The 17324-nt window shown below is 41.5% G+C and overlaps 1 protein-coding gene across 4 annotated transcripts in view; it reads right to left on the reverse strand.

Moving 5' to 3' along the window:
- Positions 1-17324, reverse strand: part of arhgap42b (Rho GTPase activating protein 42b) — a 188273-nt gene that overhangs the window by 143123 nt on the left and 27826 nt on the right. For all 4 annotated transcript variants that reach the window (XM_084063876.1, XM_084063874.1, XM_084063875.1 and 1 more), the window contains exon 2: positions 10964-11059. In XM_084063876.1, the coding sequence (XP_083920002.1) occupies positions 10964-11059 (96 nt within the window). The remainder of the gene's footprint in view (positions 1-10963; positions 11060-17324) is intronic.

A 17324-nucleotide genomic window follows, 5' to 3' on the forward strand; every position in this document is an offset into this window, starting at 1 on the left:
TTAACCCATAGAGACCTGAAGCCGATTCTACATGTCTCCTAAATCTCAACAGTATTCTGAAAAACCTATGTTTCTATATCAGTGGTGCTCAAACTTTTTCAAGTCAAGGACCCCCAAAATGATATGTATTTGGCCGCGGACCCCCATCAAAATATTTAGTTCCAGGGACCCCCAGAAGCAAAGATTTGAGTTAAAAATGTTCGCTTTAAAAATATATGTATTCAGAAGATTTGCACACATTTTCATGGTTTTTCAAAAATAGCAGATCTACAAGCTCATAGCGCGGCACCGATGAGCTTGTATATCTGCTATTTTTGAAAAGCCCAAAGTGTAAAATAATGCTTTTTAGCTGAAATCTAAAAATGACACAGTTCCAGGTCTTAAATGGGTTAAGACCGGGGACGCAGCTGTGTAATTTTAAGATTTCTTTGGGCTATTCAAAAATAGCAGATCTACAAGCAAAGATTTGTAACTCAAATCTTTGCTTCTGGGGGGTCCCTGGAACAGTATTTTTTTTGAGTGGTCCTTGACATGAAGAGAACCACTTTAAAAAATATACCTATTCAAATATTTGCACAAATTTAGCGCGGTGCCGCGCTATAGTAGCTTGTATATATCCGCTATTTTTGAATAGCCAAAGTATAAGATAAAGGTTAAAAGTGGTTGAAATCTAAAATGACACGGATGCGTTCCCGGTCTTAACGGGTTAACGCCGGTGGCTCCTTTATCAACCGCGGCACAGCGTGGCGGGGGGCGGGGGGGGGGGTAAAGGGCACAGCTGGTAGCCGCTGATGGGACAAGATTAGCCGGCGCGGAAAGGAAATGGGAGTCAGAGAGGCGGTTACAAAACGTGCATATCATTCACCCAGTAAAATGGAAAAAGGCGAGCAGCGGCGACATATCTGATGAATCGCCCCCCCAACAGAATCACTCTCCACTAATACCGTACCTCCACCAAAATGTGGCTTCAGTTGGGGGGGGAAATAAAAAGATGAAGAGATATTGTTGTTGTTTTGTTTGAGACCTGAAGCCGATTCTACATGTCTCCTAAATCTCAACAGTTTTCTGAAAAACGTATGTTTCTATATCAGTGGTGCTCAATCTTTTTCATGTCAAGGACCCCCAAAATTATATGTATTTGGCCGCGGACCCCCATCAAAATATGTTGTTCCAGGGACCCCCCCAGAAGCAAAGATTTGAGTTAAAAATGTTCGCTTTAAAAATATATATATTCAAAGATTTGCACACATTTTCACGAATTTTCAAAAATAGCAGATCTACAAGCTCATAGCGCGGCACTCGGTGCCGCGCTATGAGCTTGTAGATCTGCTATTTTTGAATAGCCCAAAGTGTAAAATAATGCTTTTTAGCTCAAATCTAAAAATGACACAGTTCCGGGTCTCAATGGGTTAAGGCCTGAGGTTCCGATTCTACAAAATGTCTTCTAAATTTTAAACAGTTTTTAAAAAAAAAAACGTATATGTTTCTACTGTATGTCAGTGATGCTCAAACTTTTTCATGTCAAGGACCCCCAAAATTCTATGTATTTGGCCGCGGAACCCCCATCTCAAAATATGTTGTTCCAGGGACCCCCAGAAGCAAAGATTTGTAGATCTGCTATTTTTGAAAAGCCAAAGTGTAAAAGAATGCTTTTTATCTCAAATCAAAAAGTGACACAGATGCGTCCCAGGTCTTAATCGCCTCTCCCCCCCCCCCCTTTTTTTTCCCCGTCCGGCCGAGCGAGACGGAGCGGTAGCGATGGCTTCATGCGAAATAATTGATGAATTTGGGGGCCCTGACAACGTAAAGGAGGGCCTTTCTTATTGGAAGTACTTTCGAGCAGTGGTGTAAAGTAACTAAGTACATTTACTCAGCAATTTTGAGGTACTTTTACTTTACTGGAGTATTTCCAATTGTCTGTACTTTTACTCCACTACATCTCAGAGGCAAATATTGTACTTTTACTACACTACAATTATTTGAAAAGACTAGTTAGTTACTTTGCAGATATACATTATAACCACTTTAGCCATAGTTTATACCTAGGCTATTTGAAAATAGCCGATCTACAAGCTCACAAGCTTGTAGATCGGCTATTTTCAAACGGTTTAGTACTTTTACTTTTGGTACTTTAAGTGCATTTTGATACCAATACGTTTGTACTTTTACTCAAGTAAATGTTGAATTCCGGACTTTTACTTGTAACGGAGTACTTCTACATTGCAGTATTGATACTTTTACTTAAGTAAAACATTTGAGTACTTTTTTCCACCACTGCTTTCAAGCCCCAGTTGCAGGCAGCAGGTGTGTTGTTGCCCTTTCTTCACCGGTTTGATTTTTTTTCCCCCTCAGCTCTTTAGCTCCAGATCTTGAGCTCGTCTGACTCGTCCCCCCCCCCCAACCCCCCCCCCCCCCCAGGTGACCTTCGGCTGAAAAGAAGGAGCCCTGGTGGAACTTTTTCGAAAAAATTAAAAGAAGAATTCTACAGACGCATCAATCTTTGCGGCCGCCATTGATTGGGGGGCTGGACTGTGAATGTCACCGCGGGGAAGTCATGGAGTGGGATCGATAGAGAGGTCAGGTGAACCCGTCTAGCGGCACATATGGGATCCCTGATGTTACGGGGGGGGGGGGGGGGGGGTGGGGGGTGGGGGGGGTGATGATGGGGGACCTGGGCGCCATCAAAGTGAGGTGACATGAGTCTGTGGCGATGTCACGCCGAAACGCTCACTTTCACCAGATTGCTTTCAACAAGCTATTACCTTTTTGTTTTTCCTTCTGTTTTTTTTTTTCCAACCCATTGAGACCTGAAGCCGATTCTACACGTCTCAGTTTTCTGAAAAACTTTTGTTTCTATATCAGTGGTGCTCAATCTTTTTCATGTCAAGGACCCCCAAAATTATATGTATTTGGCCGCGGACCCCCATCAAAATATTTTGTTCCAGTGACCCCCCAAAAGCAACGATTTGAGTTAAAAATGTCCGCTTTAAAGATATATATATTCAAAGATTTGCACGCATTTTCACTATTTTTTAAAAATAGCAGATCTACAAGCTCATAGCGCGGCACTCGGTGCCGCACTATGAGCTTGTAAATCTGCTATTTTTTTATAGCCCAAAGCGTAAAATAATGCTTTTTAGCTCAAATCAAAAAAATATGAGCTTGTAGATCTACTATTTTTGAATAGCCAAAGAAATCTAAAATGACAGAGATGCGTTCCCGGAATGAATGGGTTAAGATATTTTTGGCCTTTTTCTGCCTTTATTCATAGTTTCATGGTAGAGATGGACATGCAGGAAACAGGGGGAGAGACATGCAGCGAAGACCGGGTCGGGTATGGGACTTGAACCCACGAACCCCCCAGGCTGCTTATGAGGCTAGGTGCCCGTACCTCTTAGGCCAGGTCCGGGCCAGACCTGTCTGCTGTTTGCTGCTGCCTTGGATTGAGTTACTTATATTTTATTTGCAAAAAGTTAAAATATGGAGATAAGAGGTTTCTCCTTGACAGTAGCGATATAAATTAAACACATGTTTAAAAAAAAACGTACTTCTCGGTTATTCGATGAATCAATATGAATTAGATACCGTAGTCGACAGCTGCAGCCCTAACACTCATTGAGACATGAAGCCGATTCTACATGTCTCCTAAACCTCAGCAGTATTCTCAAAAACGTATGTTTCTATATCAGTGGTGTTCAATCTTTTTCATGTCAAGGACCTCCAAAATTATATGTATTTGGCCACGGACCCCCATCAAAATATTTTGTTCCAGGGACCCCCCAGAAGCAAAGATTTGAGTTAAAAATATTCGCTTTAAAAATATATATATTCAAAGATTTGCACACATTTTCACGATTTTTCAAAAATAGCAGATCTACAAGCTCGTAGCGCGGCACTCGGTGCCGCGCTATGAGCTTGTATATCTGCTATTTTTGAATAGCCCAAAGTGTAAAATAAAGCTTTTTAACTCTAATCTAAAAATGACACAGTTCCAGGTCTTAATGGGCTAATTGAACACCTTGAAAATTCAGCACTTGAATCACGCCACAGAGACGCAATTATAACAATGGTTGTTGCGCGTAGACGAAGGGCTGAGACAGATCGCCAGGCTTTTCCTTCGGCTGCTTGCGCCGGGCGTTTTTTTTTTTTCCCACAGAGCTCCTAATTAAAGCTGCTCCAAATGAATTCCCCGCTGCCTCGAATTAGAGACTCAATAGAATGCCTACCGACAGGATGCCTGCGGCTCCGTTGTCACAAACCTGCTCCGCCATAGCCGGCAGTCTCTGTCGTTTAACCCATCCATTCCGGTGAAACGCATATATGTGTCGTTTTCGATTTTGTTTTGCCGTAACCGTTATTTTATACTTTGGGCTATTCAAAAATAGCAGATATACAAGCTCGTAGCGCGGCACCGAATGTTTGTAGATCTGCTTTTTTTTTGTTGTTGCAAATCTTTGAATATATTCACCCGTTTCCTAGGCTGTGTGGTTTCCACTTCCTGTAGATTTGATCCAATGAAATCCAATGAAACTGGTCAGATGACCAATGATATCCAATGAAATCGACAGGAAGTGGAAAACACACAGCCTAGGAAACAGGTGAATACGTCTTCTAAATCTTCTAAATCTAAAAAACATGTTGCCATTTGTCCACGGAACCCCCCCCCCCCCCCCCCCTCCCTCCCATCTCAAAATATTTTGTTCTAGGGACCCCCCCAGAAGCAAAGATTTGAGTTAAAAATATATATATATATATATATATATATTCAAACATTTGCACAAATTATCACGATTCACAAAAATATAGAAAAATAGATCTACAAGCTCATAGTGTGGCACTCGGTGCCGCGCTATGAGCTTGTAGATCTGCTATTTTTGAATAGCCAAAAAAAATCTTAAAATGACACAGATGCGTTCCCGGATTGAACGGGTTAACTTGCGCATCAGGGCCAACTGGATGGCGGGTGGTGGTGAGCGAATAGCGTTGTCAAAGATACAATCTAACATGAATATACACACACGCATCTACAGTTTTTTTACATTAACTACTTGAACCCCAGAATCCATATACTGTGGGGGGGGGGGGGGACATTAGCCACAAATAGCAGATCCACTGTATAAGCTCACAACGCGATGCCTTGTGAGCTTGTAGATCGGCTATATTCGGCATAGAGATTTGGTGTAGATAGGGGGGAAAAAACAGTCCAAGTACAGAGACGGCTCAGTTCTAGTTTATTATAGTGTTATCGTCTCTGTCGGGGTGGAAACCAAAACAAAAAACTGCACAGGATTCAAATTCAACAATGTGCAAAAGCAGCAGATCTACAATCTCAAATAAGGGACACGACTTTTAGATTTGATATATCAAGGGACAGTCGGCAACCCTAGAAGGGAACTAACGGTCTTCTAAGGCCATTGGTTCTCAAAGTGGGGTCCGGGGACCCCCAGGGGTCCTTGACGGGGGTTTCAGGGGGGTCCCCAGCTAGAAGTAAGTTAATGTAGAATCACTATTGGCTATTCATTTTTGCTATTCAAAAATAGCAGATCTACAAAGCTTGTACATCTGCTATTTTTTGATTTTTCTTTTTTTAGATAAAAAGCATTATTTTACACTTTGGCTATTCAAAAATAGCAGATCTACAAGCTCATAGCGCGGCACCGAGTGCCGCGCTATGAGCTCGTAGATCTGCTATTTTAGAAAAATCGTGAAAATGTGTGCAAATCTTTGAATATGTATTGTTTTCAAGCAAACATTTTAAACTAAAATCTTTGCTTCTGGGGGGGTCCCTGAAACAAAATATCTTAGATGGGAGTCCGCGGCCAAATACATATAATTTTGGGGGTCCTTGACATGAAAATTTGAGGACCACTGACATAGAAACGTACGTTTTTCTGAAAACTGTTAGGATTTAGAAGACATCTTTTGTAGAATCGGCCTCAGGTCTTAATTGGTGAAGGCGCGTTAGAACCTATAACGAGGTTTCCGATTTGGAGCCGCGCTTTCCCAATAAGCATAATTGGCCTTTTCCAAGCCCCTGTTTGGCACACAAGGGGCACAGCAGGCTTCTGTGTGCTGAGAAAAAACAAGACAGAACTGTTGATTAGGAATTCAGATGAATTTCCTCCGTGCTGAGAGGGAGGCGGCAGGCGGCCAGTTTGGGCCACACAGATGGACTGCGATCAGTGGAGTAAAGTAACTAAGTATATTTACTCAAGCACTGTAATTAAGTACACCATTTTGAGGCATTTTTACTTTACTGGAGTATTTCCAATGTGTGCTGTGTTTTTACTTCTACTGCTACACCTCAGAGACAAACATTGTGCTTTTACTCCACTACAATTATTTGAACATTTTAGTTACTAGTTACTTTGTAGATTTTAATTATCATTTATTACAAAACATGCATTAACCACTTCAGCCCTATATGCATTTCGGCCATTTGAAAATAGCATTTTGTACTTTTAAAAACTGTATAAATTATAATATTATAATATAATAAATTAATAATGAGTATTTCTACTTGGTACTGTAAGTGCAAGTACAGTAATGCTGGACTTTTACTTACGTATTGATACTTTTACTTAAGTAAAAAAGATGAGTATTTTTTCACTACTGACTGTGAATATGAAAAAGTCTCATGTGGGCATGCCTGGAGCTGCATGAGGATAATGAGCAGCAGTGTTGCCAGGTTAATGTCTTAAAGGAGTCAAAATCGTATTTTCTATCAATTACACACCCCATGAAGCATTGAATTCATCGAGATTCTTTTTCATTCCTGCATGCATTTAGATTTATGTTAGGACACACAAAATAAATTGCAGATGTACAAGCTCACAGCACCTACTGTACATCTATTTCTGAAATTCTTGTTGAAATTATTTTTTCAATTTTAACACTAATCTATTCTGGGGGATCCTCGGCACAAAATATGTTGATATTTTTCATGTGGTTCCGCGGCCACATACAATATCAACGTGGGGTGGGGGGGGGGGGTGTCCTTGACACGATAACGTTTGAGAACTACCGCTGTGCTATAATGGAGATACGAGGTTTCTGCCCGACAACGAAAATATTCCCGCTGGGGAGGCCAGAGGCCTTCACACTCTCCATTAGTCTCTGACACCCCCCATCACAATTAGTCCCTTTGATCTCTTAAAAAGGCATGAATTAAGCCGTTCAGGTCCCGGGACGCATCTCTGTCATTTTTAGATTTCTTTGGGCTATTCAAAAATAGCAGATCTACAATCTTGTAGATCTGCTATTTATTTTTTAAATCGTGAAAATATGTGCAAATAATTATGATTTTTTTTTCAAAGCGAACATTTGTAACTCAAATCTTTGCTTCTGGGGGGTCCCTGGAACAAGATATTGTACAAATGTAAGATTTGCAAAAATGTTCAGGGTTTTTCAAAAAATAGCAGATCTACAAGCTCGCAGCTTGTAGATCTGCTATTTTTGAATAGCCCAAAGAAATCCTAAAATGACACACAGATGCGTTCCCGGTCTTAGAGGGTTAAAGGCGTTAAAGGGAGGGGTGGGGGGGGGGTGTATGGGGCTGTAGCATCATAAACAAATCAATATCATGAATTATACACATGCCATGCAGCCGATGGCAAGATGCACCAAAGCACAACGCCTTTCCCAGAGGTGGAAAAAGTAATCAAATTTGTTTTTTTACTTAAGTAAAAGTATCAATACTGCAATGTAAAAATACTCTGTTAAATGCAAAAGTCCGGTATTCAAAATGTACTTAAAAAGTACAAAAGTAATGGTGTCAAAATGTGCTTTATGTGCTTGTATAGATCGTCTATTTTCAAATGGCCAAAATGTATATAGGGCTGAAGTGGTTAATGTATGTTTGTATGTATGCCTTCTGAGATGTAGTGTATTAGAAGTAAAAGTACAGACAATTGGAAATACTCCAGTAAAGTAAAAAAAACACCTAAAAACTGTCCTTAAGTACATAGTAAATGTACTTTACACCACTGCAATTGTGTTTGTGTAGACACTTGACAAAGCCGGCTGCCGGATGCACCACGGTTGAATTCGAACCCACAACCTCACCTCTGCGGTGGGTGGGCAGGCACGTTTATCACTGCGCCACCCAAGAGCCTGAAAAAAATGTTCCTTTTCAGTGTTGAAAAAACACAAAAGAAGCAAAAATAGCAGATCTACAAGCTCAAAACGTGGCTGAGACGTGGCTAGTAGATCAACAATCTTTTCTACTTCTGTGTGACACTGTAGTATTATGTAGTATCAGTCTCGCGTGTTCAGACCGTTGCCTCCCTCAATGTTCTAATGTTTCCGGTCATACAGTCAGGGACTCAGAAGCTCTGATCATGATTCCCATTGAGACCTGAAGCCGATTCTACACGTCTCCTGAATCTCAACAGTTTTCTGAAAAACGTATGTTTCTATATCAGTGGTGCTCAAACTTTTTCATGTCAAGGACCCCCAAAATTATATGCCTTTGGCCGCCGACCCCCATCAAAATAGTTTGTTCCAGGGACGCCCAGAAGCAAAGATTTGAGTTAAAAATGTTCGCTTTAAAAAAAAATATATATTCAAAGATTTGCACACATTTTCACGATTTTTCAAAAATAGCAGATCTACAAGCTCGTAGCACGGCACTCGGTGCCGCGCTATGAGCTTGTATATCTGCTATTTTTGAATAGCCCAAAGTGTAAAATAATGCTTTTTAGCTCAAATCAAAAAATGACGCAGTTCCAGGTCTTAATGGGTTAAAATATAAACCGGACGTGAAGCCTCCTCCCCGCTTCCGTTTCGTCTTTTACAGTCGCGCAAATGTATCCTAATATAAATCAAAATCATCTTTAGCTTGATGCTGAGCAAAAATGGAAATAAAAAAAAGAAATGTAAAGATACCTTAACCCATTAAGACCTGGAACTGTGCCATTTTTAGACTTGAGCTAAAAAGCATTATTTTACACTTTAGGCTATTCAAAAATAGCAGATCTACAAGCTCATAGCGCGGCACCGAGTGCCGCGCTATGAGCTTGTATATCTGCTATTTTTGAAAAATCGTGAAAATGTGTGCAAATCTTTGAATATAAATACTTTTAAAGCGAACATTTTTAACTCAAATCTTTGCTTCTGGGGGTCCCTGGAACAAAATATTTTTTGATGGGGGTCCGCGGCCAAATACATATCATTTTGGGGGTCCTTGACATGAAAAAGTTTGAGAACCACTGCTATATAGCATTCGTATATTGTGGAATAGTTGTCTGGCTACGCGAGACTACTGTAGTATCAACTCAGCCTGTGGACAGTTTGGTACAAGCCTCTTGTAATCACCCTTTACTGACTTATATTATGTATTTACAATTAAATACTTATTTACCAACAAAAATATTAGGGAGTACTTGGTACAGGGCCAGGAGGAGACTGAGCTCTTCCTGCTCCAGAGTTTAGTTGAAGGAGACCATCGTCCAATGACAACGAAGGAGCTCCACAGGAAGCAGCCATGGAGGAAATGCCAGCGAAAGGTCAACATTTGGGTAACTAGCTAATTGGGGAGAGTACAAAAGAGTGAGAGAGAGAGAGAGAGAGAGAGGGAGGGTGGGGGGGAGGGAGAGAGAGAGAGAGAGAGAGAGAGAGAGAGAGAGAGAGATTTGAAAAAAATGCTGGTATTTGTCCTAAAGGTTTCATACCCAGTGAATGCAAAACATTGAAATATTGCTGCCATTTGCTTTCAAAGGTTTATCCCAAGGTAACCTTTCCTACGTTGGATGTATAACTATCTCTGACAGCACAATGCACACGTCCTAATGTTCCTATGGTTTTGTAAGATAGGTTTCTCTATGTTGCAATGTAACACAGCTCTCTTTCTTTATTCCCTTTTGTTTGTACATACATTACTTTTGTTTTGATTGTTTGGTTCCACTTTTGCTTTGGCAATGCAAAAGTATCGTTTTCTCATGCATGCCAATAAAGCTCCTTTGAATTGAATTGAGAGAGCGAGAGAGCGAGAGAGCGAGACACAGACAGAGAGACATAGACAGAGAGAGAGCGAGACACAGACAGACAGAGACAGAGAGAGAGATAGAGAGACAGAGAGAGAGACAGAGAGACAGACAGAGAGAGAGATAGAGAGGCAGAGAGAGAACGAGACAGCGAGAGACAGCGAGAGACAGCGAGAGACAGCGAGAGACAAAGAGAGACAAAGAGAGACGGAGAGAGACAGAGAGAGAGAACGAGACAGCGAGAGACAGAGACATACAGAGACAGAGAGAGAGATAGAGAGACAGAGAGACATACAGAGAGACAGAGGGACATATGGAGACAGAGAGAGATAGAGAGACAGAGAGAGAGATAGAGAGACAGAGAGAGAGATAGAGAGACAGAGAGAGACAGAGAGAGAGATAGAGAGACAGAGAGAGAGATAGAGAGACAGAGAGAGACAGAGAGAGAGATAGAGAGACAGAGAGAGAGATAGAGAGACAGAGAGAGACAGAGAGAGAGATAGAGAGACAGAGAGAGACAGAGAGAGAGATAGAGAGACAGAGAGAGACAGAGAGAGAGATAGAGAGACAGAGAGAGACAGAGAGAGAGAATGAGACAGCGAGAGACAGAGAGACAGAGAGACAGAGAGACAGAGAGAGAACGAGACAGCGAGAGACAGAGAGACAGACAGAGAGAGATAGAGAGACAGAGAGACAGACAGAGAGAGAGATAGAGAGACAGAGAGAGAACGAGACAGCGAGAGACCGAGAGACAGACAGAGACAGAGATAACGAGACAGCGAGAGACAGACAAAGAGAGACGGAGAGAGACAGAGAGAGAGAGAGAGAACGAGACAGCGAGAGACAGAGAAAGAGAGAGACAGACAGAGACAGAGAGACATACAGAGACAGAGAGAGAGAGAGAGACACAGAGACACACAGAGAGAGAAACAGAGAGAGAGAGACAGAGAGGGTTTTGGCATATAGCTGGTGAAACTGACCGATGTTGACTTCGTCGTCGGTCTCTGCGTCTCCGATGCACTCGAACTGGAAGTCCTGCAGAGACTGTGAGAACTTCTGGACGGCCGCTGAGAGGTCTGCAGGACGAGAGGACAAAGGTCACGGCCTCCATTATGCATGGGGGGGGGCATGCCGGTCACACGGCCAATTAGTGCACATGCATGTACTGTACTGTATACGCTTTATACAGTACTGTATATACATGTAAACTATGTATATTGACCCTTTAAAACCGGGAAAGAATTTGTGTCATTTTAGATTTTAGCCTTGGCTTTAAAAAAAAATTTGCAGATATACAAGCTCACAGCGTGTCACTTCGTGCCGCGCTGTGAGCTTGTACATCTGCTATCTTTTTTTTTATTTTATCTTTAACCCATTAAGACCTGGAACGCATCTGTGTCATTTTTGTGTAGCATTATTTTACACTTTGGCTATTCAAAAACAGCAGATCTACCAGCTCATAGCGCGGCACCGAGTGCCGCGCTATGAGCTTGTAGATTTGCTGTTTTTGAAAAATCGAGAAAATGTGTGCAAATTAATATATTTATATTCTATAAAGCGAACATTTTTAACTCAAATCTTTGCTTCTGGGGGGTTCCTGGAACAAAATATTTTGAGATGGGGGTCGGCGGCTAAATATATATCATTTTGGGGGTCCTTGACATGAAAAGGTTTGAGAACCGGTAAGAATCGGCCTCAGGTCTTAATGGGTTAAGACCTGAGGCCGATTCTACAACTGCCTTCTAAGTCGGTAGCTCCTCTCACACTTTAATGGGCTAAATATATTGTTTCTGTCGGAAAGTGTAAAAAAATAACTGTCTCTTTTGGGTCACAACGCATAGTATGTGTGAGGATACTGTAACACCTGCTAGTCGGATGGGCTTATATAGGGTCAGAAAAGGTCATTTTGATGAAAGATGAGTTGATAGATAGCTGGCTGACTAAACGGAGTGGAGAAAAATGCATTAGAATATCATGGCTTCATAAATCTTCCCTGTGCAAAAAGACTACATTAATCCAATTTTAAATTCATTGTGTTTCTCTGGAAAGTTTGCAAGAGAGTTGTTGTCGGTCCTGTGTGTGCAAATGGCTAAATCCTAATAAATGTCTCCATTCACACAGGCAGCATTCTGTTCAAATGTTCCCAAGAGAAGCCATAGACTCACAATCAGTCTCTAAACACTTTTGCTTAACTACATGCTGAGGACAATCTCACACTTGATGGAAACAATTAGAGAGTCAAGGAAAATGAGATCCAAAGATTTTGCAGAGTCCTAGATCTAGTGGTTCTCAAAATTCTTTCATGTTAATGACCCCCAAAATGATATGTATTTGGATGCGGACCCCCATCTCAAAAACATTTTGTACCAGGGAACTCCATAAGCAAAGATTTTAGTTAACACATCGGGTGCCAAACCGTGTTTTCAAAGAGTAGCGCTTTGGTGCCGAACACGGTCTGAACCGTGTTTGGTGTCTTTTAGTTTTTTTCGTTTTTTATACCTCCGAAACTTTTTCCGCTGGGGAAAACGACTCATTTTGTATGCACGATCGCTCCGCCATTGTTACTGTCGCGTGAGAGATGTTACCGTTCCAGGCGTTAGCCAGGACCATCGGGCAAAATGGAGGCATGCTTTTTTTTCACATGGAATGCACGTCGTGGAGTCTACAGTTTAAACACCGCTGCGCAGCTCAATGGTGAGATTTCTGGCACCGAACGTAATCTGTTATTATAAAATGCTGGCACCCAATCTGTTAAAATGATCCTCTTTTTTTTTGGTATGTCAACGATTTGTATAAATGACGGTTAAAGTGGTTCAAATGTGTGTGATGCTGTATTAACTACATTTGCTGGGGACCCCCCTGGTATCCTCCCTGAGGACCCCTGGGGGTCCCCGTAATTCCCTTTGAGAACCCCATACAAACTGTCTGTCAAGTGAATGAGTCCTGGTATAGTCACCATGAGGCACGCACGCACGCACACACACACACACACACACACACACACACACACACACACACACACACACACACACACACACACACACACACACACACACACACACACACACACACACACACACACACACACACACACACACACACACACACACACACACACACACACACACACACACACACACACACTTTGTATTAGGTATACTTTGTATTAGGTGTACTATACTTGTGAGGACATCAACATTTGATGATTTTTTTATGAATGCCATATTTATCATTTTCTCCCATTTCTAACCGCAATCCTAAAGCCAAAAAATACATATTTTTTTTACATTTCTAACCGTAAGCCGAAAAATAGCAGATCTACAAGCTCACAACGCATCACGCTGTGACACGTTGTGGGCTTGTAGATCGGCTATTTTCCGGTGTACGACACCAGCACGCAACTTTGATTTATTGATTGAATACTTTATTTAGAAGTTTGCAGAGAAAAAGCACATGGAAGTACAGTTCAAAATACAAGGTCAACTAAATAGGATTGAAAAGCCCCCAAAAACAATAGCATAAATCAGGCATAACTCTTATCTCTAATCCCTAAACCAAACTTCTAAATGTCTAATCCTAACTCCAAACCGAATATTTTTCTAATCCTAAATCTATCTCTAAACATATTTTTAACGATAAAACAACCATTTATCTTGAGAGGACCAGGAACGGCCCTCACACTGTCTATTTTTCAAATTCTACTATTCTTGCGGGGAAATTTGGTCCTCACAATCACAAGTATAGTCACACTCACACGCACACGCACACACACACACACATACACATACACATACACACACACACACACACACACACACACACACACACACACACACACACACACACACAGGGGCGTGGCAGAGATAATAACATCATTTTATATAGAAGCTGTGCACGGTGGCGATTCTATACGGGCAAAGGGGGGCAATTGTCAAACCTGGCAGCCGAACGATTCTTTTTTATATATATATATATATACTTTTGGGGCGGTGTAACCGCCCCCTATAAGTGAGTTTTGGACACTGACCAATCCTGCACCGTGATTGGCCAATAGTCTACAACGCAGTCTACACTCCCTAACCCTTCCACACTGCCCACTTCACACTAAAAAAAAAAATCACACCCAGTGTGAAGTGGGCGGTGTGTGGTCATCACAACATGACTCACTAAAAAAAAAAGGATAAATGCCTTTTTTTTAAGTCCATACTGGTATTCATAGGGCTGCACATGTGTCATGTGTTTCGCTAGCCAATCACAGTCCTGAATTTGCAAAGTCAGCCAATCACATTACAGCTAGTGGTGATGACACTAGCTGTAATGTGATTGGCTGACTTTGCAAAGGTATAGATTTGCATTGACTGTGGAAGGGTTAGGGGTGTAGACTGCGTTGTAGACTATTGGCCAATCACGGTGCAGGATTGGTCAGTGTCCAAAACTCACTTATAGGGGACGGTTACACCGCCCCAAAAACATAAATGTGTTTTTTTTAAGTGCACAGCCCTATTTATAGGACTGCACATTTGTCATGTGTTTCACTAGCCAATCACAGTCCTGAATAGAGTCAACCAGTGTACAATGGTGGCCAATCACGGTGCAGGGTTAGGGGGGTACAATGGTGGCCAATCACAGCGCAGGGTTGGGGGGGGGGGCAATGGGTGGGGGGGGTACAATGGTGGCCAATCACAGTGCAGCGAATGTCGATGTCCAAACCTCACATATAGGGGCGGTTGCACCGCCCAAAAACATAGATGTTCATATATTTCCTTTGCCCCCTTGCTGGCAGAGGCAATCGCCTATGGCTGTGCGTATAGTAAATCCTTACATTAAATTGCAATGAAAATCTTGTCCATTCAGAGCATTCCTCCAAAGCGCTACTGGGCATTTCAGTTATGTACAGTAATGTTCAACATTACCTCAGATTATGAGCATCATCAACAGAGGGAATCAGCTCTGGCCTGTGGCAACCAGAGCACTGCTGGTTCAATCCAGTCATCCTAATCAGGGTCTAATTATTTCCACCTGGTAAACCAGGGAAAAGCAACACGAAATGTGTAGTAAAAAAAAGACCGTCTGATATTACTTGTAGCATCGATTAATACCAATTATAATACTAATTCTAACATTAGCAGTGGTGTAAAGTAACTAAGTACATTTACTCAAGTACTGTATGGTATTTTTACTTTACTGGAGTATTTCCAATTTTCAGTACTTTTACTTCTACTCCACTACATCTCAGGAAATGGTGAACGATTGCCTTCAGCTGTTCCAAACATGCAACTTTCCATGAACTACAAGCTCACAACGCGTCGCAGCGCGATGCGTTGTGAGCTTGTAGATCTGCTATTTTCAAACATTTTAGTACTTTTACTTTTGGTACTTTAAGTACATTTTGATACCAATACTTTTGCACTTTCACTCAAGTCAATTTTTAATTCCGGACTTTTACTTGTAACAGAGTACTTCTACATTGCAGTATTGATACTTTTACTTAAGTGAAACATTTGAGTACTTTTCCCACCACCGCAGTTGTTTACACTGTGAATGTGACAGTGGCGTGACTACTTGGAGACCCGTGGGACTCATTTGGGAGGTGTCAGAGGGTAAGAGGGGTCACTTCCTTGTTTGGACGCTTGTTTTGCTCATTACTTCTTCAAAACTCTGAATGGTCACAGCTCGACACTGCTCCAGGTTCAGACCGAGCACTATAACTGTAATGACAACTGTAACTGTATTGTTCACCGTTGTATTTTGTCTCTCTCGGGTCCAAAACTGTTACTGTACTTTTCAAGATTCAAATTCTAAAGTAGCAGATCCAAAAGTAAAGTAGCAAAAGTAGCAAGAGTACGGAGATGAGGTTTCTGCCCGACAGCAACAATTTGTTATAGTTGTGGTGGGAACTCTGCCAGCCACTTGATTTAGAAATATATTTTTATATAGGTCTTCAACAGGGGGTCCTCAGAGTTACTACAGGGGGGGGGGGGGGGGGGGGGGGGCGCCAAATCTTGGAGTGATAGGATTTTTTTTGTACATTAACAACTTGAACACTAGCATCCCTATTCTGAGGAGAACTTTAGCCAAAAATAGCAGATCTACAATAGTTTGATAACCGGAGACAATGTTATTTTATCGTCTTAATTATTGGCTCAGGAATACGACAAAAACAAAAAACATCTCCATGAATTCAACGCTTCATGCGGTGTGTAATTGGTATAGATGATGTAATGTTTTGGGTGAACTACTCCTTTAAAAGCTTCTATGACATTCATTTTCCCTTTTTACATTTTTATGTTCCAAAAAATCTGAACTTTGACCATTCAGTGGTCTGGGGTTTTCTGAATAATTAGGCTGAAAAGTTATCTGAGCTTGGCCCTTGGATAGTGATGTCACAGGCCATTAATCCCGCCCACTCTCCTCTTCACCCCTCCCCTCCCCTATCCTTTCCAGCCCAATCTCAAAGCCCATTGAGAAAACAGCCCAATCTCAATGGGCTTTTTACACAAAAAGTATACCTGGAAAGGGATGGCTATGGCCATTTTCATGTTGGTGCAAAACAAATGCTTGCAATGGATTCAGAATCATAAAAACACCCTAGTTTGACCCCTCACATGCTACTTAAAACAGAATTAAATTTAGATTTTTTTCCCCCACATAAGGTTATGGATGGTACCCCAACTTTCAGGAGCTGTCAAAAATTATCCTAGGGAAACTGCATTTCAGTCTTTGTGAGATGTGTTACTAGACACCTTTACAAACACATTGGTGAAGTTTTTTTTTGGTAAGGAATTTATTCCAAGATGTTTTTAACCCTTTAAGACCTGAGGCGATTCTTTAAAAAAATCTAAATCCTAACAGTTTTTTGAAAAAAATGTAAAAAATATTTTTTCAGGATTTTTCAAAAATAGCAGATCTACAAGCTCGTAGCGCGGCACTCGGTGCCGCGCTATGAGCTTGTATATCTGCTATTTTTCAATAGCTAAAGAAATCTAAAGTGACACAGATGCGTTCCAGGTATCAATGGGTTAATATCCCCTGACTAATAGTAATCTGTAGGCCAGTGGTGTGTTCCACCGTATTACGCTATACGTACTGTAGTGTGACCTGCAGAAAGATTTCGTAGCCATCGGGGAAAAAAAGGGGCAGCAAGAATGTAAACTTCAGTTCAAATAGCCTTTTTTCATGTGATAATGTGGCGTATTGTGTGACTATTGTCTTGAGGTGATAATGACCCCCCTGCCCATTGGAGTTCTGAAGTAATTCACAGGTTACAATAGAGTGGTTATTTCATTCGGTGTCTACGCGCGCGTGTGGGGGAGGGAATAATTACAGTATGCCCTCCGAAAA

The sequence above is a fragment of the Gymnoscopelus microlampas genome (genome assembly GCF_963454915.1).
Source record: "Gymnoscopelus microlampas genome assembly, chromosome: 8".
Taxonomy (NCBI): domain Eukaryota; kingdom Metazoa; phylum Chordata; class Actinopteri; order Myctophiformes; family Myctophidae; genus Gymnoscopelus; species Gymnoscopelus microlampas.